This window comes from Anabrus simplex, chromosome 5, assembly GCF_040414725.1.
Source record: "Anabrus simplex isolate iqAnaSimp1 chromosome 5, ASM4041472v1, whole genome shotgun sequence".
Taxonomy (NCBI): Eukaryota; Metazoa; Arthropoda; class Insecta; order Orthoptera; family Tettigoniidae; genus Anabrus; species Anabrus simplex.
Genome location: NC_090269.1, coordinates 6,445,449 through 6,471,178, shown reverse-complemented (window position 1 = coordinate 6,471,178; position 25,730 = coordinate 6,445,449). Strand labels below are relative to the sequence as shown.

The 25,730-nt window shown below is 40.8% G+C and overlaps 1 protein-coding gene across 1 annotated transcript in view; it reads right to left on the bottom strand.

Annotated features, from left to right (window-relative positions):
- Window positions 1–1,268: 1,268 nt before the first annotated feature.
- Window positions 1,269–25,730, bottom strand: part of LOC136874258 (uncharacterized) — an 82,806-nt gene continuing 58,344 nt past the window's right edge. The window contains exons 4-5 of the mRNA XM_068227711.1: window positions 25,061–25,192; window positions 1,269–1,474 (exon numbers count right to left, since the gene is read on the bottom strand). Coding sequence (XP_068083812.1) covers window positions 1,269–1,474; window positions 25,061–25,192 — 338 coding nt within the window. The remainder of the gene's footprint in view (window positions 1,475–25,060; window positions 25,193–25,730) is intronic.

Below are 25,730 nucleotides of genomic sequence, written 5' to 3'. Positions count from 1 at the left end.
CCAATGTAATGCCACTGATCTCGATTTCTCCTCATGTTATTTTCATTCTGCCTGTGTTCTGCACATTAGTCACATCACTTCAAAATGCTTCTGAGACAAACATTGTCACAGGGCGAACTTGCAATGGTTTTGAGTGCTATTTGTTTCATTCAAAGTGAGGGGGAAATATAGGGTACACAGATTTCCTGTGTACCAGAAAGTGACAGAATAGGAAGTCATATATGCAATTTTTACAAGAATAAGCCATTCCCAACAATTAAAAGCCTCTGGAAATAATGTAGGTAAAAAAACACGCAAAGATAATGGGAGACTGCCACTGGGAGAAATATGGACTGTCTGAAAATATCCCTCATTTCAAGCCAGTCCTTATCAACATGAATGACCGCAGTTCCGATTCATCACAACATAGTGATTATTCAGATGAAGAATCTTGATGGAATTATATATTGTAAAGATATGTAAATAATGTAAATAGTAATGCAAATAACCATAGTAAAAATTCTACAGTCTGACATTTCTAAATTAGGAAACCAACCATTTGTAAAGCTGCAATCGAACGTCCAAAGACCTTATGAGAAAAGCTGATGTGAAGTGGAATTTGTATGAGGAAATGAAATCAAAAGCTGAAAGTAAACAAAACCTGTATTCATTGCGTGCTGTGTTTACGACTGAACGCGGCAATGCAGTACCCGATTTCACTGTCCCGCCTGCTGTTAATCCCACGGTCCAGTGCCCACGCAACTTCCCATCACACTGTACGCTTACAGTAGTTGTAGTCTCTGATAACCACGACTGAATGCTTCAAAACAAGCTCATGTTTCTTGTGGTACGTTTATCCCAGGCTGAGAAAATCTTGCTATAGAAAAATGATAAGAACTTTTTGGGGGGCATTTGAAAAAACATATATAATTTGAATATTATACTATGAATACATGTGGCTATAAGATACAAAAATTTCATTACATTTAGAGTAGTAGTAGTTTTCTTTGTATGTATTTTTTAATTGAGTGGTTCCTGGAGAAGAAGCCAAAAACCTAGACAATATTCACTACGACCACAAATAAAAAATAATGAATTTCAAAACAATTTGTCTTATACAGTCTAATGGAACTATTGGTATACGCCTGTTGGTTTCTTGCTAATTAATGCCTAAACTCGAGTGTCCATAATAAAAAATCCGACAGTAGATACACATGTTCCTATCTCTCTGTATATGACTATTTGTGTGTTCCTTGCCATTCCTTATGACATACTAGTTCAGTTGTGGTTTATTCAGAGCTCTTTGGTACAGCTGCGTTAGGACAGAAGTATTTGTAACTGGTCTTGAGAGTCAGCAACACCGGCCCTGGGTAGGCTGTTCTTGTGTTGAAAGGGTTGGGAAATACGGTGCTCATAGGACGGTGAAGATGGCTCTTCCACGGCAGGTGAGCCTTCATACTAGGACTCGCCTTGTCCTCGGGAGCAATGTGGATATCTGGAAATGAATAAGCAGTATATCAGCTACCGTGAGACTATGTAGTGTAGAAGACACAGATTATTTCCTGACGTTAACCCACCACGTAGGAAATTAGTATCTACTTGAAAATTCTCTTGAATGGACATTAATTTTCAACATTTTGGATTTCAGTTATCAAACGCCAGTTATCAGCCTCGTTCAGAGAAGTGTAGTGGTCAATGATCTATAATGCAAGGTGCACAGGTTTGAGTCTTGTGTACGTTATGGGGTTCTCGACATACTGAAATTGTGAAATTTATTTATTTTTGTTTATTCATAAACTACAATAATCACATACATACATTCATACATACATACATTATCATTATAGGCTGTTATGCCTTTCAGTGTTCAGTCTGCAAGCCTCTGTGAATTTACTAAACGTTGCCACAATCCTCGATTTGCAACTAGTGCTGTGGCCTCATTTAGTTCTATGCCTCTTATCTTTAAATTGTTAGAAACCGAGTCTAACCATCGTCGTCTTGGTCTCCCTCTACTTCTCTTACCCTCCATAGCAGAGTCCATTATTCTCCTAGGTAACATATCCTCCTCCATTCGCCTCACATGACCCCACCACCGAAGCCAGTTTATGCGTACAGCTTCATCCATCGAGTTCATTCCTAAATTAGCCTTTATCTCCTCATTCTGAGTACCCTCCTGCCATTGTTCCCACCTGTTTGTACCAGCAATCATTCTTGCTACTTTCATGTCTGTTACTTCTAACTTATGAATAAGATATCCTGAGTCCACCCAGCTTTCGCTCCCGTAAAGCAAAGTTGGTCTGAAAACAGACTGATGTAAAGATAGTTTCGTCTGGGAGCTGACTTCCTTCTTACAGAACACTGTTGATCGCAACTGTGAGTTTACTGCATTAGCTTTACGACACCTTGATTCAATCTCACTTACTATATTACCATCCTGGGAGAACACACAACCTAAATACTTGAAATTATCGACCTGTTCTAGCTTTGTATCACCAATCTGACATTCAATTCTGTTGAATTTCTTACCTATTGACATCAATTTAGTCTTCGAGAGACTAATTTTCATACCATACTCATTGCACCTATTTTCAAGTTCTAAGATATTAGACTGTAGGCTTTCGGCACAGTCTGCCATTAAGACCAAGTCGTCAGCATAGGCCAAACTGCTTACTACATTTCCACCTAACTGAATCCCTCCCTGCCATTTTATACCTTTCAGCACATGATCCATGTAAACTACGAACAGCAAAGGTGAAAGATAACAGCCTTGTCTAACCCCTGTAAGTACCCTGAACCAAAACCTCACTCTACCATCAATTCTCACTGAAGCCCAATTGTCAACAAAAATGCCTTTGATTGATTTTAATAATCTACCTTTAATTCCATAGTCCCACAGTATAGTGAACATCTTTTCCCTCGGTACCCTGTCATGTGCTTTCTCTAAATCTACGAAACATAAACACAACTGCCTATTCCCTCGTAGCATTTTTCAATTACCTGGCGCATACTGAAAATCTGATCCTGACAGCCTCTCTGTGGTCTGAAACCACACTGGTTTTCATCCAACTTCCTCTCAACGACTGATCGCACCCTACCTTCCAATGTGAATACTTTGCCTGGTATACTAATCAATGAGATACCTCGATAGTTGTTGCAATCCTTCCTGTTCCCTTGCTTATAGATAGGTGTAATTACTGCTTTTGTCCAATCTGAAGGTACCTTACCAACACTCCACGCTAATTTTACTACTCTCTAAAGCCATTTCATCACAGAGTAAAAATAATTAACTTCCTAAGAAAATGACTTGATGAAGACTTGAATCTGTGCACCTTAATCGAGCGATTTGACCACTGTGCTATGAGAACACTATTTTGAATGTTGGCTTATGACTTTCTTTCTTAACATTTATCTTTAAAAATGGTTTCCACTATATCTTTGCCATTTGACCTGGTCATGGAGATCTTGAAGGTACAGGCTGCAGGTCTTCTAGGATGTTATCCATCCATGGTTTTCAGAGGTCTCCCTCGAGGCCAGGGTCCTCCTTAGTCTAATGGGAGGATTGTATTATTACTGAAGTATTCTACAGTGCATAATATGAACATACCACTGAAACGAGCCTCTCTCGTCTTCTGGGGCCACATCAAGTTCCCTTTATACGCCTTGATTTCTAACATGACCAATCCTCGTGTTCATCTCCATAACATGGAGGATCTGCCTTTACTTCCGAGTCTGTTCCACAGAGAGCTACAGGTCAGATCACTTCTCGTCACAAGAGACCTCCACTAGGTGCCTTACTCTCAGCCTAGTGTCTGTGATGTAAGTACTAACTATTGATGGTGATGGTGCCATTGGTATAGGAGCCAGAATCTAAATCTTCAGTCTTTTGGGTATTTAATTACAGTTCATTTTCAGCCAACCTGCTGTTTGAGATTTGTGTTTGGAGCTGAAGTGTGAGACAACATTCCTGGAGAACTACTACTAAATGTTGTCATTCCTCCCCTGAAGGTGATGGCACACCGTCTCTCAGGCCAGGAGGTGAGGGGGTAGGCAGCCTACTAGGAACTGTCCCTGCATTCGCCTTAGTGCAGGACAACCAATGGTGGGAACTAGCCCATCTCCGCCTCTCCAATACAGAGCCGTGGCCGCAACCTATCCTTCTGCGAAAGTACCACTCATCCACATATGAGAGCAATGAATGGTGACTCACAATTGGTACTTGAAAACTAAAATACTAAAATCTTACAAATTAAAGCCCATTCAAGAGAATTTCCAAGTAGGTGCTTATTTTATACCGATCTCACTTAACCTCACAAGAGCTCGATTTCCCTTGCTTGTGCCACCTCATTTGTTTCCTTCTATATAATTGTGTATTCAGTACAGCTGTGTGCATGCTAGTTTTTTAAGTTAGCTCAGCCCCTCAGTCTGTTTAAAACTGCAACTTACAGCCCAGGGTCATGAATTCCAAGTGCTCATGATTTTCCTTGTCTGCTAGAGTCAGTTTTCTTGTGGGAAATTTGAATCAACATCATCTTTCAGATGTATAAACACTCCTATGAACGTTTGTTAATCTAGCACAACCTCTTCTTGGTGTTTGGATTTTTTTTCTGCCAGTGTATTTCCAACCAGACTCTTTAAAACCATAGCCAGTGATGGGAAAAGTACAAAATAGCCGTACTGGGAGTCACCAGAGAAATATTATAGTTAGTTTCAATTACTTATTACTTCACAGAATGCGAGTCTTTAGGAAATTACTGACATTCTATTTTCACATGGGGCTGGAATGATACGAAAGTTTGCAAGGGAAAATACATTACTCCATTTTGTGTTTTTTAGCATAGATCAGATCAAAAATTAGATGTATGGCTTTTCAGGCGTTTGCTCTATTAACCAGCGTTTTGTCTTAGGTCTGACACTAGACTCATCAGACCCTACCCACTGATGCTGGGGTGTATGCAGGCGAACTTATCAGAAGCCCTTTATAAGAGGCACAGTCTGATAACTGCATACGGGAGATAAACTCCACAATGGAATTAATGCCCGCCTAGCAATTCCATTCCATTTTAGCATAGAGACTTTAAGAGGCTATCATCACTAAGCGAGACTAAACATACTTTCAAAATGATTGCTCGCAAGCAAAGTTTGTATGTCACATTCATGTTTTCATTATTTTCAGGCCCAATGAATTCAAAATATTTAGGCCTACTGAAATAGGGGAATGGAAATTCCTTTACCTCTGCACCCTCACATGTTTATTCCGATTCCATTCTCGACAACATAGGGGAGACTCGGCAAATCAGGCAGTAATTTTAATAATTGGGCTGGTTTTACAATTACAGCCAGGCTGAATGGCTCAGACGGTAAAGGTGCTGGCCTTCTGACCCCAACTTGGCAGGTTCGATTTTGGCTTAGTCCGATGGTATTTAAAGGTGGTCAAATACGTCAGCCTCGTGACTGTACCTTGTTAGTACATTTCCTACTTCACTTGTTGTTTCATTCTCTCCAGAAATTCTTCCTGTACATTCTTATCTTTTAATTTCCACATTTTTACTTTACTATCTCTTATCTTCTTTAATTTTTCCATTTTTCTCTGCTCTCATGTTTGCTATCACAACTCAATGATCTCCACCAACTGCTTCTCCTGGTGAAGCTGTTACATCCAACAACTATCTGCGATTTGCCCTTGCAACCAGAAGTAATCAATTACAGATTTTTATTCTTCTGTCACAACAACTTGTAGTTTCCTGCTGTTTTTCTTCTGAAACCATCATTCCATTCCTCTCACAAATCTTATCTAGTTTCTCTCCTTGCATATCCACATGATCCGGTTACATCTTACTTTCCTTGTCTTTTGTTTCTTTCCCGTGCATTTAAGTCTCCCATTATAGTCACTTGCACATCAGTTTTCTTGTTTCTCCAGGAATTCCTCCTCTTTGTTCCCTGTCTGTGGTCCATATACTTGTATGAAGTTCTCCATTTTGTTCCTCATTCTCAGTTCAATTTTCATTATCCTGTCGCTGACGTGCTCCTCCAGCATTTGGAAATGATCAAGCCCACTCCATCTTTCACCTTTCTGCCCCCGCTCCAGTATGGTGTATATACTTTCCTTATTCTCTTCTTTCCTTTCCCCTTTCTTTCAACTTTGCTCTACCTCCTCATTTCTCTACCCTCTTTCTCCACAAAATTCACCACTTTTTCTGCTTTTCCTGTCGGAGTCATAAGGTTGGTTATACCCACCTCCATGATGCTGACTACTGGTACCCATTTCACACAGGGAACTGCACATCGCTTATAGGGTACGTCCTAACCTTTCCCGAGGCAAGTTTAAAAGTCCTGTGGGGTCACTGCTCCCAGACACATTCTATACCTACTGCCAGGTGTAACTTTTGGCTGCTCCTCATGAGTAGAGACGTCTTTTGCAACCACTTCACTGAAATACAGATGATGCTGACACCGGGGGAAGTTCTTCCATTTTATCTGCTGTTGGCACTGGGGTCCTTTTCCACCATCTAAACCAATTACCTTTCTGGTGAAAGGAGAAACATCATTAATCTTTTGAACTCCATTACCCTTCCTGTTCCACTCTGAATTAATGTCTGCACTATGAACATCTGCAGGAAGTGAACAATGCACAACTATTTAACACAAAATATGTTACACGTTATATACTTGCAGTTAGAACACAAATCCTTTTAACTTTTCATTTTGTGCCGTGTTTCCTTGAACACTTACTTGCTCCTGTTTGAACAGACACCAGTCTTTTTGTTGTTTTCCTGGTTGGTTGTTGATAATGTGCAGTTTACCATTCAAATGTTCTTCAACATCAGAAGGAGATGGTCTTTCTCGCTTGTGAACTTCATTGTGTACTTCGCCAGCCAGATCACATGTTTCTAGAAGGTTTGGTGCGATAGAATGTCCATAAAAATTGCGGTGCAAAACCTGTCGACTATTGCCACTTACAATAGTCAGAAGTGCAATTTCTGCCACCATTTCAAGCTTTTTACTATGAAAGCATAGTGGTCCAAGCGATCAATACCTTCCATCTTTAACGGGTAGCCAATAATTATGTTTAATTTCTCCAATTGTTCAACACAGTTTAGCTTCTTCTTGTCAATAACTGAGGTTGAATTCTTTCCAAATGTTGAAAGCATCAATACAATCAACTAACTGTTATAAAATATCCATTTCCATGAGCGAAAATGAAGCAGAAGCCAAGTTTACATTAATCTATATCATCAGTAAAACTGTCATAAACATTCGAGAATAACAGAATTTACAAAGTCATTACAATGCCTGCAAATACGGAAAGGTGTTATCTCAGAGATTGCTAGATAGATCTACAATACTGGAACACAGCACAGTCGTCATAGGAGCGCTGAAAGTACGAGCTATTGTCATGTCGAGTGTGATTGGACATCGGAACGCAAGTCTAATATTTTAATGTCAGTCCCACTTGACATAGAAGTGCAAAAGGTTAAAAGAAAAAGAAAAAAACAACTGTCCTATATGAGGGATAGTAGCTAACATTACAGTGAATGTTTGAAAGTAATGGTGGTACTGGAAGCATCATTTTAAGAAGAAATACAACTAGTGCAACTGGGCAAGTACCCCTTTGTAACACTGATCGGAAGGGAATAAGGGATAAAACCACCTAATCTAATATTGTCGGTATCAACAAGAACAAAAGTCAACCAAGGGGGTCAAATAGGAAAGGAAATCCATCGCATATCTACTTTTCATTTACCTGTTACATATGGAGATTTCAAAGATGTAAAATCATACAATTTGTCACAGTGTATAGAGAGAACACCTAGCTATCAGAAGAAGCCGAGGCTAGCTCATGTTTCATATGTAGTGTGAAACAAACAGGGCAGTGCAAATTTTTTTTGAATTTTGTGTTGCATGTAGCACATTTCTCTGTACCCTCTAATAGGTGAGTTACATGCAGCAGCCCTGTATGTTATTTAACTGGCTTGCCCTGTGCAGACCGCAAAGATGACCCTTAGTATGTTTGCAAGCATACTCGTACCCTAGAGACAGAGCGCCACGCTCAAATGACAGGTAGTGCAATGTCGACATGTGAACGTGTACGCATAATCACATTATGTCAACAAGGGTGCTTGTTTGAGTGGGGGGGCCATTATCAAAGTGAAGTGGTTCAAATATGGAAGCTCATAATGCAAATGCAGTAGAATTGTAAATGTTATATATATATATATATATTTATTCAGAATAACATATTAATATATAGATGTTAAATGAATACATATTCATAAATTCCAACCTAAATTTTCTTGGGAAAATTGACATATGCCTTTTTCTTTTTAATTCCTTATTAAACTTCTGGATGCTGTAAAAATAAGTTAATAGGTAAATGACTGTTTGTAATATCACTTTATATAATATAGTACACACAAAACTTAATAAGTAATAATTATCACATTGAGAAAATGTTCACTTTTTTTTCTTTTTCATTTCCACATTATTTTTGTCACTGAAGTTCTGTGTAAGATAATTATTGTAATTAATTACTAATGAAATGTTCTCCAGAGAATGTCAATTTATGTCTGTAGAAGTATCACTCATCGATAGGATATTCGTCGTCTTCTCCATAAGGGAGATTACTGTAAAATGCACAGGAAACAATAACAACATTCACAATAATGAGCAGACATCCTTGTTGTACTCCAGTAATAATAATAATAATAATAATAATAATAATAATAATAATAATAATAATAATAATAATAATAATAATAATAATAATAATAATAATAATAAGCTCTGAACTGAGTAGGAGTTAGGCATAACTCTATGTAAGACACTGGGGTGGGGGCCCTCAACCCCGACACGGTGCGTCCCAATGGCTGATAGGGAAAGTTCCTGTAGATATGCAGGACAGGTGCGAATAAGGCATAGCCAAATAAGCACCCGCGGATCAACTGAGGGAACAAGGAAAATGGACAACGGCCTCGACGGCATAAGAGGATTCATCCCGATGGCGGAGAGGGCGGAAGAACTGACTGAAATCCACTTCGCGTCTGACTTGCAGCAAGCGGCAAAGTGGTCAGCGTCTGTTCACCAGAGGTGCGGCTGGAAATGTATGTATGCAAGCATACTCGTACCCTAGAGACAGAGCGCCACGCTCAAATGACAGGTAGTGCAATGTCGACATGTGAACGTGTACGCATAATCACATTATGTCAACAAGGGTGCTTGTTTGAGTGGGGGGGCCATGTATGTATGTTCTGGAACTATCCACTCCAGTCCTATGAAACTGGACTACGGTCCAATACTTGGATAATCAAGTACCATGAGGCGTGGCAGAAAACAAATTTGTACCCCAGGTGGTAACCAATCCACTGCTGACATTAGCAGCACAACCAGACTATCGGATTCTGGGGAGTCTGGCTGGACACGCAAACAGAGGGAGTCGGAGACCTCTGGCCAACTTCGCCCAAACAGCAAAACATTTTTCGGAACACTGAACATAAATTCTCTCTTGCGGGCAGGGAAGTTGTACGAACTAGAGCAAACCCTAAATGATCAAAAAACAGAAATACTGGCACTCCAAGAAACGAGGCTGACTGGCGAACAGGCAATGGATTTCGGGAACTACAGACTCTTCAAAAGTAAAACAGACAAACGGATTCTCAAAAACACACCCCATTTAGGAGTTGCATTTGCAGTCAAGAAGAGCATACTTAACTCAGTAATAGGTGTGAAATGTGTAAACAATAGGCTAATGACAATCACCCTAAAGTGTGCAAACAAATCATACACACTGATCAATGCACATATGCCAGTCAATGAAGACAATAAAACAGATCGCGAGAAGGTAGACAAATCCTGGGAAATATTAGAAGAAACAGCATCAAAAATTCCTCAAAACCACGTCAAAATTCTGTTAGGAGATTTCAACGCTCAGCTAGGCAAGGAAAGGAAATACAGGAAAACAGTTGGAAAATTCCCAGCACATAAATGGATGAACCAAAATGGACGGAGATTAGTCGAATTCTGCAGGGCATTCAACCTTAAAGTCATGTTGACTCACTTCAGGAAGAAACCTTCTAAACAAATGACATGGAGATCACCCAACTCCCTCTTGGGCGAGTTTCAAATTGACCACGTGGCAATTTCGTACCCAAACCACAGAGAAATTATGAATGTCCAAGTAAGGAAGGGTGCAAACATAGACTCAGACCACTATCTGATAAGAGTCAAACTACAGTTGATACCCCAAAGGTTCAGAAGAAGGAAGCAAATAATTCCGAAATTTGATACCAGTCGGATCCAGCCATCTCTCACCGAAGAATTAGAGAAAAAGCAGTCCAACAATTGGCAGCAACTCAAGACCAAACTAATTGAAACAGCACAAACACTGATTCCTCTGCAGAAAAGAAAAAAACACCCTTGGTGGAACGCAGACTGTGAACAAGCCATCCAATCCCGGCAGAATGCATACAATAAGTGGAACAGCAAAAAGACCGATAAGAATCACAAAATGTTTCTGGCAGTCAGGAAAGAGGCAGCGAAATTAATCCGACAGACCAAAAGGAAATTCGAGAAAGATCAACTACTGGAAATTGAAAAGGACTTCGAAAAAAACCACACACGAAATTTCTACAAGAACTTCAAAACAAAGCTAACAGGGTATCAGCCACAAAACCTTTGCTTTAAGAAAGTAAATGGGCAATTTGCACTGAACAATCAAGAAAACTGCACCGAACTTGCAAGGTATTTTGAAGAACTGCTTAACTGCCCAGAGCCAACACAAAGATTTCCACCGCAGGAACCTGACTTCACAAACCCAAATTCAGTACCACCGGATGAAGAAGAAATTACCAGACAGATAAAACGACTTAAAATGAATAAAGCTGCAGGTGAGGATGGGATCATAGCAGAAATTCTCAAATCAGCAGGCCCAAATACTATAAAAGAATTCACCGGTATCATCCAAGAGATTTGGGAAACAGAACAAATTCCAGAAGATTGGAAAAGTGCACTAATTCATCCTTTACATAAGAAAGGAGACAGAACAGATGTAAATAACTACAGAGGAATCTCATTGGTATCTGTTGCCTACAAAATTTTATCTCAGTGCCTTCTCGATAGAGCCCAACAGTAACTAGAACCAACAATTGGAGAATATCAAGCAGGTTTCAGACCAGGCCGTTCATGTCCAGAGCAAATTTTGAACCTAAAGTTAATCCTAAGGCATCAGAGAATTTGTAGCAAAAATGTAGTTTGTACTTTTGTTGATTTCAAAAAGGCCTATGATTCAGTTGATCGTCAATCACTGTTTCAGATATTAAAAGAACAGGGTCTAGACCGGAAAACACTCGCAATTGTAAAAGAGACATTGACAGACACAAAATCTAAGGTTAAATTCATGGGGGAAATCTCAGACCCTTTTCCGATCAAAACAGGAGTAAGACAGGGAGATGGGCTCTCTCCACTACTCTAAAACTGCGTCCTTGAAAAGGTAATACAGGAATGGCGCAAACAGAAGTCTGTCCTCAAGATTGACCAACCAATCACTCTTGGTAGGGGCAAATTAGCAGTAGACTGCCTGGCATTTGCGGACGATCTGGCAATCTTAACTCGTGACGTTTCAACAGCCATAAACCAGATCGAACTCCTGAAAGAAACAGCGGAAAAAGTCGGCCTCCAAATATCGTTTGAAAAAACTGAATACATGACCTGCAGCAAAGAAGCCCCTAAATTCATGGAGACAAAATATGGCAAAATAAAACGGGTCCAGCAATTCAAATATCTCGGTGAAATAATTCAGGAGAATGGAATGGAAACAAAAGCCAATGAAGTTAGATGCCAAAAAATGGAAACTGCGTATAGACTCACCCAAAATATCTATAACAAAAAGTGTCTCTCCAAGCATGCTAAACTAAGACACTATAATACAGTTATTAAACCAGAATGCCTCTATGGATCAGAGACACTAATTTTGAACAGGAAAACTGATCTAGAAAATATTCAGAAAAAGGAACGCAAGATCATTAGAAAAATTTTAGGCCCAAAACTCGTAGATGAACAGTACCGCCTTAGAGGGAAACAGGAAATCAAACAATTTTCTAACATTCACAGCGACATCAGAAAACGCAGATTAAGATTCTTTGGACATATAAAAAGGATGAACCCAGATAGACTTACCAAGCAAATAGTTGAATTTTATGAAAACCGAAGTAAAGCTAAAACGGACACAATAAAATGGATTGGCGAAATTAAAACAGATCTCAAACTGGCAGGAATTACACCTGAAGACATCCAAAGCCGGGTTATCTTCAGAACCAAAGTTCATAAGTGGCAAGTTGACCAAGAGGAAAAACCAAAGAAGAAGACCGGAACAACATGGTCTCAAGAGAGAAAAGAAGCACACAGCAAACGAATGAAGGAAGTGTGGGCACAAAGAAAGGCAAATGCCTGTCTCTAAGTACTTTGTGTAGTCCTAATGGGCTCATTCGCAATATATAATAATAATAATAATAATAATAATAATAATAATAATAATAATAATAATAATAATCATAATAATAATAATAATAATAGTACCGGGCGGTACACCTCCATGCCGCTAATTTAAAATGTGCGCCAGTTGAAACTCCTCTGCTGGAGGAAGTATGAACTTTATTGACGGTATTAATTTTCAAGTTCCTCAGAAGATGTCACTACCTGGAAATTTTAGAGTTTTTGAACTGTGTCATTTTCGACATATTTTTGTTTTGCTTGTAGAAAGAAGTGTGAACTTTCTCTTCTAGAGGACACTACTGAAGATCAACAATAGTGCACCCTAGTGCGGAGTGAAAGAACTATTTTTTTGGAGAAATTTTTATTTCAAAAGTTTGTTTCTTGTTAAATTTCTTTCTGTTATTGTTTAAGTTGGCTGTATACCCCTCTCTTTCCCCTTGTTTTGTATTTAGCCAATCCCGAATTTCTTTTATTAATTTCTGACCAATCAGAGGTATTTTCCCCCAACTTGAATATGTTGCTGTATCCTACCCAATAAAGAGTTTGTGGGAGGGTGTTTTCATTCCCCTAATGCCTCGAACCTTCCGCGAGAGGATATAAACTGCTGATTTTAGGGTCTCCGGGCCACTTCTCTTCCATCTTTCAGTGTGTAAAGTACATAGCAGGGGGCGGGAAGCGCCTCTTTCTTCGGCAGCGGTCAACAACAAGGTAATGGCCAATTAATAACTTCTTTCTTTGCTAGCTCAGCAGTTTAACTCTCGGGGCGGGTCCGAAGTTTTTCCATTATGTAACCTTCCCTAAAATGTAAAGGAACTGGTATCTATTCCATCTTTTAAACTGCATATCGGGATAGAGAGTGCTTAACCCTCTCGAGTTCCCAATCATATTGTTTTGAGGTGAACTTATTGTTCTCAACCTATTCTTAGTTAACGTAAAACAAATTGTTCTTTTCTAAAGTCACCTCTGTAGTATGGGATCAGCCCTTGCATTAGTGGCCTAGAGCCAGATTAGGTTTTAAAAACAAAGTGTATTAGGAGTGCAGATCGCCTCCTCTCAAATTGTTATTTTAGAGGTCATTGTAATTACCCTTCTTCATTTAATTGACCTCAGTAGGTTGGGTATATTACCCCTGTGTCTATGTCCTGAGAGGACAACTTGAAGGTGGAGTTTGGTGTGGCCTTTGAGAGGCTTAAAGTTGAGAGCGAGTGGCTCTTTTTCGAAAATTGAGTGTTGTATGCCTCGTGGAGGCTTTTCGGTGTAATTTGGAGCAAGTGCTCCTGAGCATGAATGGGGTTTTCTGCCCCTCTGTTAATACTTATTTTGAAGTAAGGTTGGGCTGATTGCCCAAGCATTGTGAAGTCAGGGCTCGAAGCCCAAATTCTGTAAATATTGTAACTACCCTTTTGACTTGCTACTCTGTACCTGCCATGTTTGTTATTTCTTCATTTTAAAAAGAAAATATAACCTTGTTAAATTTTACATTAACTTTGATTCCGTAGTTTGAGACCCGTTCACGCCCGCACCTTCTTTCACCTCTACCTACCACTAAAACACGGTAACAAGTGGTAGCAGAGCGTGGTTGAATGGGTCTCAATTTAGCCCCTTTTGACGGCTAAACATTGTTTTGTTCCGAACTCTAACAATTTTCTCAGTTGCTGGAATTTTTTGATTTTTTCAAAATTGTTCTGTCATGCCCGGCCCTCGCGATGTTCTACATCTTAACTATTTGCGCAAGGAGGAGTTAATCTACGAATTAACTATTAGAAATGTGCAATCTGGAGGCACGGTTGCGATAGACACAAACAAGCTTAGAGAGTCCCTTGAGTTGCCTATTTCCATCCCCACCTTGGGAGAGAAAGAAGTTGACGACTCTCTTTCCACGATCGTCGAGAATATTACTGGGCTAGCTTCTGTAGTTAGTTTTTTTGATGAAAATGATCCTTCTCCTAATCAAATTAAGCGTGTGCAATCCAGGCTACATCACTTTTCAAATAGAGTTAACGATCTGTTGTCTCTGAAGTTGAATGACGTTCAGAGGAAGGAAGCTAGTACGCTGCTTGAAAATATTTCTGAATTGTCTAGCAAGGTCACTCAATTGTTAACGGGGGAGGTTCCTCCCAAAAGCGATCTACCCACCACAGTGAATGTAGGTAGTGAGGAAGAGCCTCCTAAGGGAGAAGCAAATAGGAAAACCATTGCTGCTCAAACAACCTCTGCCCCATTGGACGAGTCTGAACGCCGTAACTCATTAAATAATGTACGTTCTGAATTAACTTCCTTGCCATTGAAACCTTTACCTACTATGTCACCCGGGTTTAGTAGCTTGCCTCATCCATTGGCAATGTTGCTCAGAGGTATCTCTAAGTTTTCCGTTAATACCACCAGTGACGTAATTTCATTTTTAAGATTTCTAGTTGAATTTCAGGATCATGCCCTTGTGTTTTCTCTTTCTCCATGTCAAATTTTGCAAATTATCTATCCTTATGCAATTGGTATTCTCTCTGACAAAATAGTAAGAGCCATAGCTGAACAGTCATCTATTGAAGATTTTCATGCACACTTGCTTGCAAATTTTATTCCCGCCCGCGCGAGGTCATCTCTGATTCAGAAGTACTATTACCGTGTACAACGCTTGGATGAAAACTTGGCTGATTTCATACAGGACATTAAGTTTTATACTAGGGTGCTTGCTTTTCACTTCCCTGAGGATCAGATTGTACAAGCCATTGTGGAAGGTATCTCACCGTCCTATAGGTCATATTTGTGTTTCGCGGCGTGCCCGCAAACTTTCTCTGAACTTGAAGCATTGGCCGTCTCAGCGGAAGGAGTTAGATACGCCGATTCTTTGCGTGTCGCGAAAGAACCCCCTCCTTCTTTTAGTAATCCTCGGCCTCCACCTCGCCGACCAGTCAATTCCCGTAAATGTTATGCTTGCGGGTCGCCTGACCACCTTCGCAATAAGTGTCCACTGATCAAGTCGAGTGGGACAAGGAATGGGGCTGGTTCATCACAAGGCTGTTTTAAATGTGGGGCTTTCTCACATATCGCCAAGAATTGCCCAAACTCAAATAGCACCCCCTCCTGCTCAACTTCTGGTGCAAATTCCACCAATGCCAATAATAAAATGTGACTAGCGGCTTCGGCTGAGTCGACTAATTCTGCTTCCCAAGGCTCAGCCCCTGACAAAAAGGTCGTAAATTCAGGGAACGATCAGTCTTCAAATTCATCTTTTGAATGCCCTAAAGAATGTCTTAGGATTGCGGCGGATACCCCCGCACCTGTTCCTTTTCTTAAGATTGAGTTAAATAACGGGCCTATAACCGCTCTATTAGATTCAGGCAGTGTTTGTTCAATTATTTCGGACCAATGGTATTCAAAATTTAAGTCTGTTTGTAAATTACCTGAATATGATTCATCTCCTGTTCAATATGTTTCGGCTAATTCATCCCCATTAGAAATTCTAGGTTCTGTAAATGCCAAAATTCGTATTTTTAAATTTACATGGAAAATCAAACTGTTTGTGGCTAAGCACTTGTCTTGCCCCATCATTCTGGGAGCGGACTTCATTTCTCACACTGGTCTTGTGCTCGATCTCCAGAGTAAGTCGTGCACATTCAAGTTTGCGTCCAATTGTAAAATTCCCTTGTTAAAGTGTAATTCTGTATCATGTTCATCTATTTCGCCTACCCAGGATGAGATGTTGTTAGACCTTAGACATCTACCTGAGGAGCAGGCTGATAGTATTCGTAAATTATGTCAGTCATTTCCAGAGGTGTTCTCTGATACTCTTGGTGTTACTGACCTTATTGAATACAAAATTGAGGTCACGGATTCGATTCCTGTCTGTTTTCCACCATATAGGCTATCTCCACCTAAAATGAAGGCATTGAAAGAAATCATCGATCAAATGTTGAAGGATGGTATTATTAGGCCCTCTAAGTCGGCGTATTCTTCGCCTATTTTTCTAGTCCCGAAGCCCCAAGGAGGCTTCAGGCCTGTCATTGATTATAGGGCTCTCAATCGGACGGTGGTGTTACAATCTGTGCCCCTTCCTGACCTTCATTCTTGTTTTTCATGGTTTTGTAAGGCCAAGTTCTTTACTATCTTGGACTTGAATCAGGCCTACAATCAAATTCCCCTTGCCGAAGAGTCTAAACACCTTACAGCGTTTGCCACGGACTGGAACTTATACGAATACAACCGCGTGCCTTTCGGGCTCCCCACGGGAGCAGCTGTACTCACTAGGCTGCTAGATAGGGTCTTCTCCGACATCAAATTTGAGTACTTATATCACTACTTGGATGATGTCGTCGTATTTTCAGAGACTTTTGAAGAACATCTAGATCATCTGCGAGAAGTCCTCGATCGCCTTCGTAAGGCTGGGTTAACTGTCAAGTTGTCCAAGGTTGCCTTTGCTAAGCCCTCTATGTCATTCCTAGGGCATATTGTGTCACCTGATGGTGTAGCGGTCGATCATTCTAGAACACAGGCCATCCGTGATTTTAAACCTCCCAATGACATTAAAGGTATCGCCAGGTTCATTGGTATGGTGAATTTCTTCAGGAAGTTTATTCCTAACTTCGCTAATAGAGCGGCGCCCTTAAACCTTCTTTGTAGGAAAGGCATCAAATTCAAGTGGGGACCTTCTCAACAAGCCGGTTTTGAAGATCTTAAATTAGCTCTATGTAATGCCCCTGTACTTGCTATGCCTGATTTCTCGAAGAAATTCATCGTCCAAACCGACGCATCGTCGTCAGCAGTAGCTGCAGTCCTTCTTCAAGAGACTGAACTAGGGAGGCGACCCATCGCCTATGCATCTAGGACTCTATCGACTCAAGAAGCCAAGTATTCTATCTATGAGCTCGAAGGGTTGGCAGTCTTATTTGCCTTAGAGAAGTTCCGTCTCTATCTGGAACATGTCAAATTCGACCTGGAGACAGATAATCAAGCCTTAAGCTGGGTCTTAGGTAGGCCGCGTCGTACTGGTCGTATAGCCCGTTGGGCCATCCGTATTTCTGCCTTCCAATTCGATGTCAGGCATATCAGAGGTACCGAAAATGTTGTTGCTGATGGACTCAGCCGTATGTTTTCTAACGACGTCGAGACCCATGAACCGGTCGGCAGTTCATCACCTTCCGAGTCCATACTATCTGATGTTAATGCCATCTTAACAGATGCTCCCATGCTCTTTAGGGATATCGAGAAATACCAACGTGAAGATCCGACGCTGGCTCCGATAATGGAAACCCTTTCTTCTGGGGAACAGGTCGTCCCTTATGTTCTGAGGAATGGTGTTCTATGTTGCCCTTCGAGGCATGATAAGATGATGAAAGTTGTCGTTCCAGCTGTTCTTGTACCTATGATCTTCAAGTATTATCATGAGACCCCATTAGGAGGGCATCTTGGTATCTTTAAAACTCGTGAGAAGATTCGTGAAATGTTCATCTGGAAAGGTATGGACGGTGAAATCCGTGAACTAGTAAAAGCTTGTAAATCTTGTTTGCTCAGTAAACCCACCATGTCCACCAAGGTAGGCCTTTTGTCTTCGCATCAAGCGTCGCGCCCCATGGAACGCCTGTATATTGATTATGTAGGACCCTTCCCCCAGTCTAAGGGAAATGCCAACAAGTTCATCTTTGTATGCGTAGATGGCTTTACGAGATTTTCCTGGTTATTTCCGACTAAGCTGGCTACCGCTCAGTCTACCATTACTTGCTTAAATTCTATTTTTGCCTCTTTTGGTCCGTGCCAATATATTGTGTCTGATAATGCTAAGGCGTTCACATCTAATCTTTTTCGTAAATTCTGTTTCGACTTGTCCATCTCTCATGTAACTACTTCTGCTTATTACCCTCAACCATCTCTGGCTGAACGGGTTAACCGTAATCTCCGTAATCTCAGGTCCGCGCTTATTGCCTATCATCATGAAGATCATTCCAGGTGGGACACGTCCCTGCATTGGTTAGCTTTTGCTTTGAATTCGGCGGTTCATGAATCACATAAATTTACTCCAGCCTCTTTGATGTTCAAGTTTGTTCCCAACACGCCGCTCTCTAACCTCTGGTCTCTGAGTGACATTCTACCCGAGACAATAGATCCGGACAACATTAAAGATCTTTGGAAGAAGGCTAAAGCCAATCTTAAAGTGTCTCATGAAAAGGTTAGGGAAAGGTATGATCGTGGACGGAGACCCACCCCTTTGAAGGTAGGTGACCAAGTTATGGTCAAGAACTTTGTTCCCGCGGGCAAGCTTGCCCCCAGATTTCATGGGCCTTGTATCATTCTTGATTTTCTTACGCCGGTTATTACTTATTACTTATTAAGTAATCCAGCCACCGAGAGGATATTTAGGGTTCACCTGTCCCAGGTGAAACCAGTGTAAATTTTGTGTCAACTTGCTTCATATAATTTGAAAGGAATATGAAGGTTATATTTTTTTTTTGAGTTTCACTTTTAAGGCTTTCTGCCCCTTCTATAAAATTTAGTTTCATATGTAAGTATTTTTGTAAACCCTCCCCGCACCGTTAAACTGCCATTCTGTCCTTACCACGGCCATTACCACGCTCCCGTCTCATGCTATACACACTGTGGCTTGCTTATATTAAATGCCATGGATATCTGCACGCCGCTGGCCCCTCAACCTCTCCACCAAGCCTGTGCCCTCAAAAAATGATGATGGTCCAACAATTCTGCCGCCTAGTTTTAATGTTTCAGTGCCCCCGCAGCCGCGTGGCGCTGTGCCGCGACTGGGCTAGAGGAAGGACCCCCTCGACCCCAGCGAGGACGACATGTGCACGGCGAGCCGGAGCTCTCCTCCCGGCCAAGGCTGATGTGCGGCGCACGACCTGCTACTTGCCCGCAGCCTGTATATGTTCACCGCGGGCGCGGCGTGCTTCAACACCACTGCTCCCCTCATAGTGCGGGCGAGCGGTATCTCAGGGTACTTGAGGGGTCCGAGCGGCCTCCTTTGGACGCAAGCTGCAACGGCCGGTCTGGCCATCCAACTTAATCAACATCAGCTACATGGACAGTTACTATAAGCGATGACTACACTTGGGAATTCAACAACAAAATCTGGTGGACTTAGAAAATTTTTCCTCGACCTTAAAACTAAAGTTTTCCTTCTCAATTCAACCTTCTACAAACATTAAAACAGTACTTCCGCTGTTACTACAAAATTTTTTGAAACTGAATCAAACCAAATTAAGAAAATCTTATAAATGCTTCTGCAATCAATCTTCATACCCACATCATAACTTGGACCTTGTCTCAAACAAATTTCATGTGTCACCCCTGGAGGAACTTTTGGGGGGGGAGGTCTGTACCGGGCGGTACACCTCCACGCCGCTAATTTAAAATGTACGCCAGTTGAAACTCCTCTGCTGGAGGAAGTATGAACTTTATTGACGGTATTAATTTTCAAGTTTCTCAGAAGATGTCACTACCTGGAAATTTTAGAGTTTTTGAACTGTGTCATTTTCGACATATTTTTGTTTTGCTTGTAGAAAGAAGTGTGAACTTTCTCTTCTAGAGGACACTACTGAAGATCAACAATAGTGCACCCTAGTGCGGAGTGAAAGAACTATTTTTTTGGAGAAATTTTTATTTCAAAAGTTTGTTTCTTGTTAAATTTCTTTCTGTTATTGTTTAAGTTGGCTGTATACCCCTCTCTTTCCCCTTGTTTTGTATTTAGCCAATCCCGAATTTCTTTTATTAATTTCTGACCAATCAGAGGTATTTTCCCCCAACTTGATTATGTTGCTGTATCCTACGAGTTTGTGGGAGGGTGTTTTCATTCCCCTAACGCCTCGAACCTTCCGCGAGAGGATATAAACTGCTGATTTTAGGGTCTCCGGGCCACTTCTCTTCCATCTTTCAGTGTGTAAAGTACATAGCAGGGGGCGGGAAGCGCCTCTTTCTTCGGCAGCGGTCAACAACAAGGTAATGGCCAATTAATAACTTCTTTCTTTGCTAGCTCAGCAGTTTAACTCTCGGGGCGGGTCCAAAGTTTTTCCATTATGTAACCTTCCCTAAAATGTAAAGGAACTGGTATCTATTCCATCTTTTAAACTGCATATCGGGATAGAGAGTGCTTAACCCTCTCGAGTTCCCAATCATATTGTTCTGAGGTGAACTTATTGTTCTCAACCTATTTTTAGTTAACGTAAAACAAATTGTTCTTTTCTAAAGTCACCTCTGTAGTATGGGATCAGCCCTTGCATTAGTGGCCTAGAGCCAGATTAGGTTTTAAAAACAAAGTGTATTAGGAGTGCAGATCGCCTCCTCTCAAATTGTTATTTTAGAGGTCATTGTAATTACCCTTCTTCATTTAATTGACCTCAGTAGGTTGGGTATATTACCCCTGTGTCTATGTCCTGAGAGGACAACTTGAAGGTGGAGTTTGGTGTGGCCTTTGAGAGGCTTAAAGTTGAGAGCGAGTGGCTCTTTTTCGAAAATTGAGTGTTGTATGCCTCGTGGAGGCTTTTCGGTGTAATTTGGAGCAAGTGCTCCTGAGCATGAATGGGGTTTTCTGCCCCTCTGTTAATACTTATTTTGAAGTAAGGTTGGGCTGATTGCCCAAGCATTGTGAAGTCAGGGCTCGAAGCCCAAATTCTGTAAATATTGTAACTACCCTTTTGACTTGCTACTCTGTACCTGCCATGTTTGTTATTTCTTCATTTTAAAAAGAAAATATAACCTTGTTAAATTTTACATTAACTTTGATTCCGTAGTTTGAGACCCGTTCACGCCCGCACCTTCTTTCACCTCTACCTACCACTAAAACATGGTAATAATAATAATAATAATAATAATAATAATAATAATAATAATAATAATAATAATAATAATAATAATAATAATAATAATAATAATAATAATTGCATGGCCTCAGCTGTGCAGACATTTCAATTTGACACCATCTGGCTGTCTGCTCGTCAATTTCGATGTTCCGTTTTACTCTAGGCCCACTAGATGGCAGACCGAGTAAACCGAAACTCTCCTGGACGTCTATGGCTGAGATTTAATGAATTTTGTCGGGTAAACACCAAATGTGTCACCAGAGATCTTTTACATGCCGACATCGTACGACATGGAGTGTCGAATGGACTTTTTTCTCCACCCTTCAAAAATCCGACAACCTCTGCCGGGTTTGAACCCGCTATCTTGGGATTCGGAGGCCGACACTCTACCGCTGATCCACAGAGGCAGCTTGTACTCCAGTAATGTAGGCATAAGGCGAACATCCATTGATTCTTTCTTCCTGTGGATAAATTACTTAGAAGAAAAAATGCGGATGTCCCACATGTGCCTTTTCTGTCCTAAAAGCACTCTGGACTACCGCCTTTATGCCACACTCTAAATCCACAGGGAATGGCAACAGGACAACCACCTTTATTCCATAGGTGCGGTCGATTATATCGAACACAAAAATGGCTGTAATTCAGAATCACAAAAAAAAATGGACATACACCCTTTTGCCTCTCAGGTATGGATTTATGTCTTGCCTTAACTTTTAGATTTTGACTGATGATGGTCTTTAGCAAGACCAAAACTATTTTCAAACATATGTAACTTTTAAAAGGTTACAATAAATAGTATTAAATAGGTGGAAACCTTTAGCTTTTGTTTTATATTATATTACATTGATGAACTAGTGGCTAGAATGGCAATGCAAGGTGACGTGATATGCGTCTGCTACATTCAGTAACTCAAATGGAAAAAGCAAAGTTGTAGAGGCTCCCACTTGTGGTTTTTGAGCAATGAATCACACCAATATGGTACCTCTGTATGTGTCTCTTTCGTTTTTTTTTATTATAAAGAGTCAGGAACTCTTTGGTGCAAGATGATGCTAAACTTTTTGACGTGTGTATTGTACCAGTAAAAGAGTCCGACTTTAAGATTTATTTTCAATGCAAGCATGGAATAGTTCTCAGGGCTAAACTGGATGAATAACAGCTAGGGCTTGGTACAGGAGGCAGGGTCCTATCTACAAGAAAAATCTGAATCTGATTTGATAAGAGTTTATTCATGTAATACATGTTAAATTGCACATCACCTCATGGTATATAGGGGTTGTCTTCCACATTGTCCTTTAAATGGCCCGGGTCTCCAGCTCACCAGGCCGCACCGGCTAAAACACGTTCCAGAAGGTGCCCAGGCACTCCGTCAAGATGCGGGCGGACCATCCAGGTTGGCTGCATGGAATACGCCTCAAGTTCCCGATGCTCGTGATGACCTCTGCTGGTTCCTGACGATGTTGAGGGTAATCACATTACCCCAGTACAATGAGGTTGGTAGAATCGATGCAAACTCCGAAAATGTGCTCTTCGTCACTCGCAGAATAAATCAAAGTTCATGAAAACCTTGAGTAATGAGTTTCTCTCCACTAGTAAAATCACGAGACAAAGTTCATAAAGACTTTCAAGAATCCACTCTTTAACACTCATGGAAGTGACAAGTCTGTGGTCATGAAGACCTTCAATAATGTTATAGTTCATCAATGAAAAAAAAATACAATTCTTTAAGTAATCACTGGCAAAGATCACAAGTCTATGCTCATGGAAACTTCGAATAAATTTAGAGTTCATCACTCGTGAATATGACAAGTCTTTGAATAATCACTGGTGAAAAGTTAGAGTCCATCACTGCTAAATATGACAAGTATTTGAATAATCACTGGTGAAAAGTTAAAGTCCAACACTGGTATTACAAGTCTTACTGGCGAAAAGTTAGAGTCCATCACTGCTAAATATGACAAGTCTTTGAATAATTACTGGTGAAAAGTTAAAGTCCAACACTGATAAGTATTACAAGTCTTACTGGCGAAAAGTTAGAGTCCATCACTGGTACAGATCACAAGTCTTTGAATAATTACTGGCGAAAAGTCAAAGTTCAACACTGGTAAATATTGCAAGTCCCATTTATAGAGACTTAGAAAAATTCAGAGTTCCACAACACTCGTAAATATTGCAAGTCTCATTTATAAAGACTTAGAAAAATTCAGAGTTCCACAACACTCGTAAATATTTAGAAAAATTCAGAGTTCCTCAGCAAACATAACCACACGAAGATAGCTTCCGACGATACTGGCAGCGAGTAGGGCCACATTGACTATTCGACTGTCACTGACTGACTGAAATATCAGGCTATACTGAGCCCTCCTTATATTTGGTTTGGGGACATTACATCACATATGCCGTGAAGCTGGATATCTCCCGAATCCCTTGACGGATTTTCTTGAAATTCAAGCATTGCGACGTTTAGGTAATTCCCTTTACAATTACACGTTGATCAAGTTGCTACCACAATTATTATAGGAGTTTTAAATTTTTTCTCCATCGAATGTTCTGGAAGATGTGACGCTTGAATCTGGAACCTACGAGTTCAGGCTAGTTGCACGTGGTATGACAGGTGGGTGATCTAACTAGCATACAGCTGTTCTCAGCTTGCTCGCTCGTCCTGCTGAACGTAAACAAACCAGGCTCGCACGGAGTAATACGCGTGGTGATAAAATACGATCAACTCTCAAAAAAATATGCATGTACAGTATGAGATGCCAAAAATTGTATTGAACTTATGAGCCTTTCTAAAATATCCTACCAATGTATTTTACCTTCCTGAATAAGTAACTGAATCTACAGAATTTCCTTCCAATGAAAAAAAAAAAAAAAAAAAAAAAAAAAAAAAAAAAAAAAAAAAAAAAACCCCATGGTGCAATAGCCCCCAAAGGGCCTTGGCCTGCCAAGCAACCGCTGCTCAGCCTGAAGGCTTGCAGATTATGAGGTGTCATGTGGTCAGCACGACGGCTCTTCTCGGCCGTTATTCTTAGCTTTCTAGACCGGGGCCGCCATCTCATCATCAGATAGCTCCTCAACTGCAATCATGTAGGCTGAGTGGATCTTGAACCAGCCCTCAAATGCAGGTAAAAATCCCCGTCCTGGCCGGGAATCGACCCCGGGGCCTCCGAGTAAGAGGCAAGCACGCTACCGCTACACCGCGGGGCCGGCTTCCTTCCAATAAATGCCGCTCTAACTCAAGCCATTTTAACATGGTATTGAAACGAACTGCACTATTTTCATGGTGCTCACTACAGCCTTTTAGTACTAGAGAAGTTTGGAACTTTGTTGTATTTATAAATAATCTGGGCAAGGCACATAGATGAAGAAGAATTCTAGCTAATATAGTAGCAGGGAAATCTTTTCAGTTTTTAATTATAATCTTCAGAACACATTAAAAACACCGTATCAGCGATTTATTTCACTCTGTTTGGGTGACTAGCTTCATAACAACCAAGTGACTGAATTGTGGAAATGAACCAACAATCGTAGTATTAATTCAAGATTGGAGATTGCGGTGACTTAACCACGTGTGCTGAATGACCAAATTGCTCTACCACACCAATTACTTTGGTGACAGAAACTTACACATTGGAGAGTTCAAAGAATGGCTCCCAAGAAAACATGGGCAAAGCAGATTGACCTCAAAAGCTGAAGGTTAGCCTTCTCGGCACCATACATGAAGCCAGATGTGGACCTGCAAAATTGTTTTACATTACATTTTAGGTGAGAGTCATCCAACTGTTAGCTGCTTCACTCACCTGAAAGACATGCATCAAGGTGTCTCATATTTATTTGTTTCATCCGGGACTGTAGCTCGCAGAAGTAGTTAAGGGCCTCCATGGGACGTACATGACCATGTGGCAAAAGCTTCAGACCAGGTTTCAGGACAACTGCAGGCAAAGAAAAGTTAATATTTTAATTGCCTTGTTTGAATGAAGTGATAACCCTGGTATATTAAGCAAAATCAATCATTTCAAAGGGCAAGAAATCAAGAACTAAAGGAACAATGTGAGAAAGCAAAATGAAGTTCTGAAATAAAAAGAACCGGGCGAGTTGGTCGTGCGGCTGTGAGCTTGCATCCGGGAGATAGGGGGTTCGAATCCCACTGTCGGTAGCCCTGAAGATGGTGCAAATGCTGGGGCTGTACCTTAATTAAGGCCACGGCCGCTTCCTTCCAACTCCTAGGCCATTCCTATCCCATCGTCGCCATAAGACCTATCTGTGTTGGTGCGACGTAAAGCCCCTAGCAAAAAAAAAAAAAGAAAAGAAAAAAAAGATGTGATGAAGACCTAACACAACAGTACCAAGGAAGAAAAAATGGGTGGGAATGGTGTATGTCTTTGTTATCATAGGTAAATTTCATACTTTGTTAGCATTAGTCCCTCCTCTACCTCAAAAAGTGTAGATGCCCTGATGAAGATGGAAGGT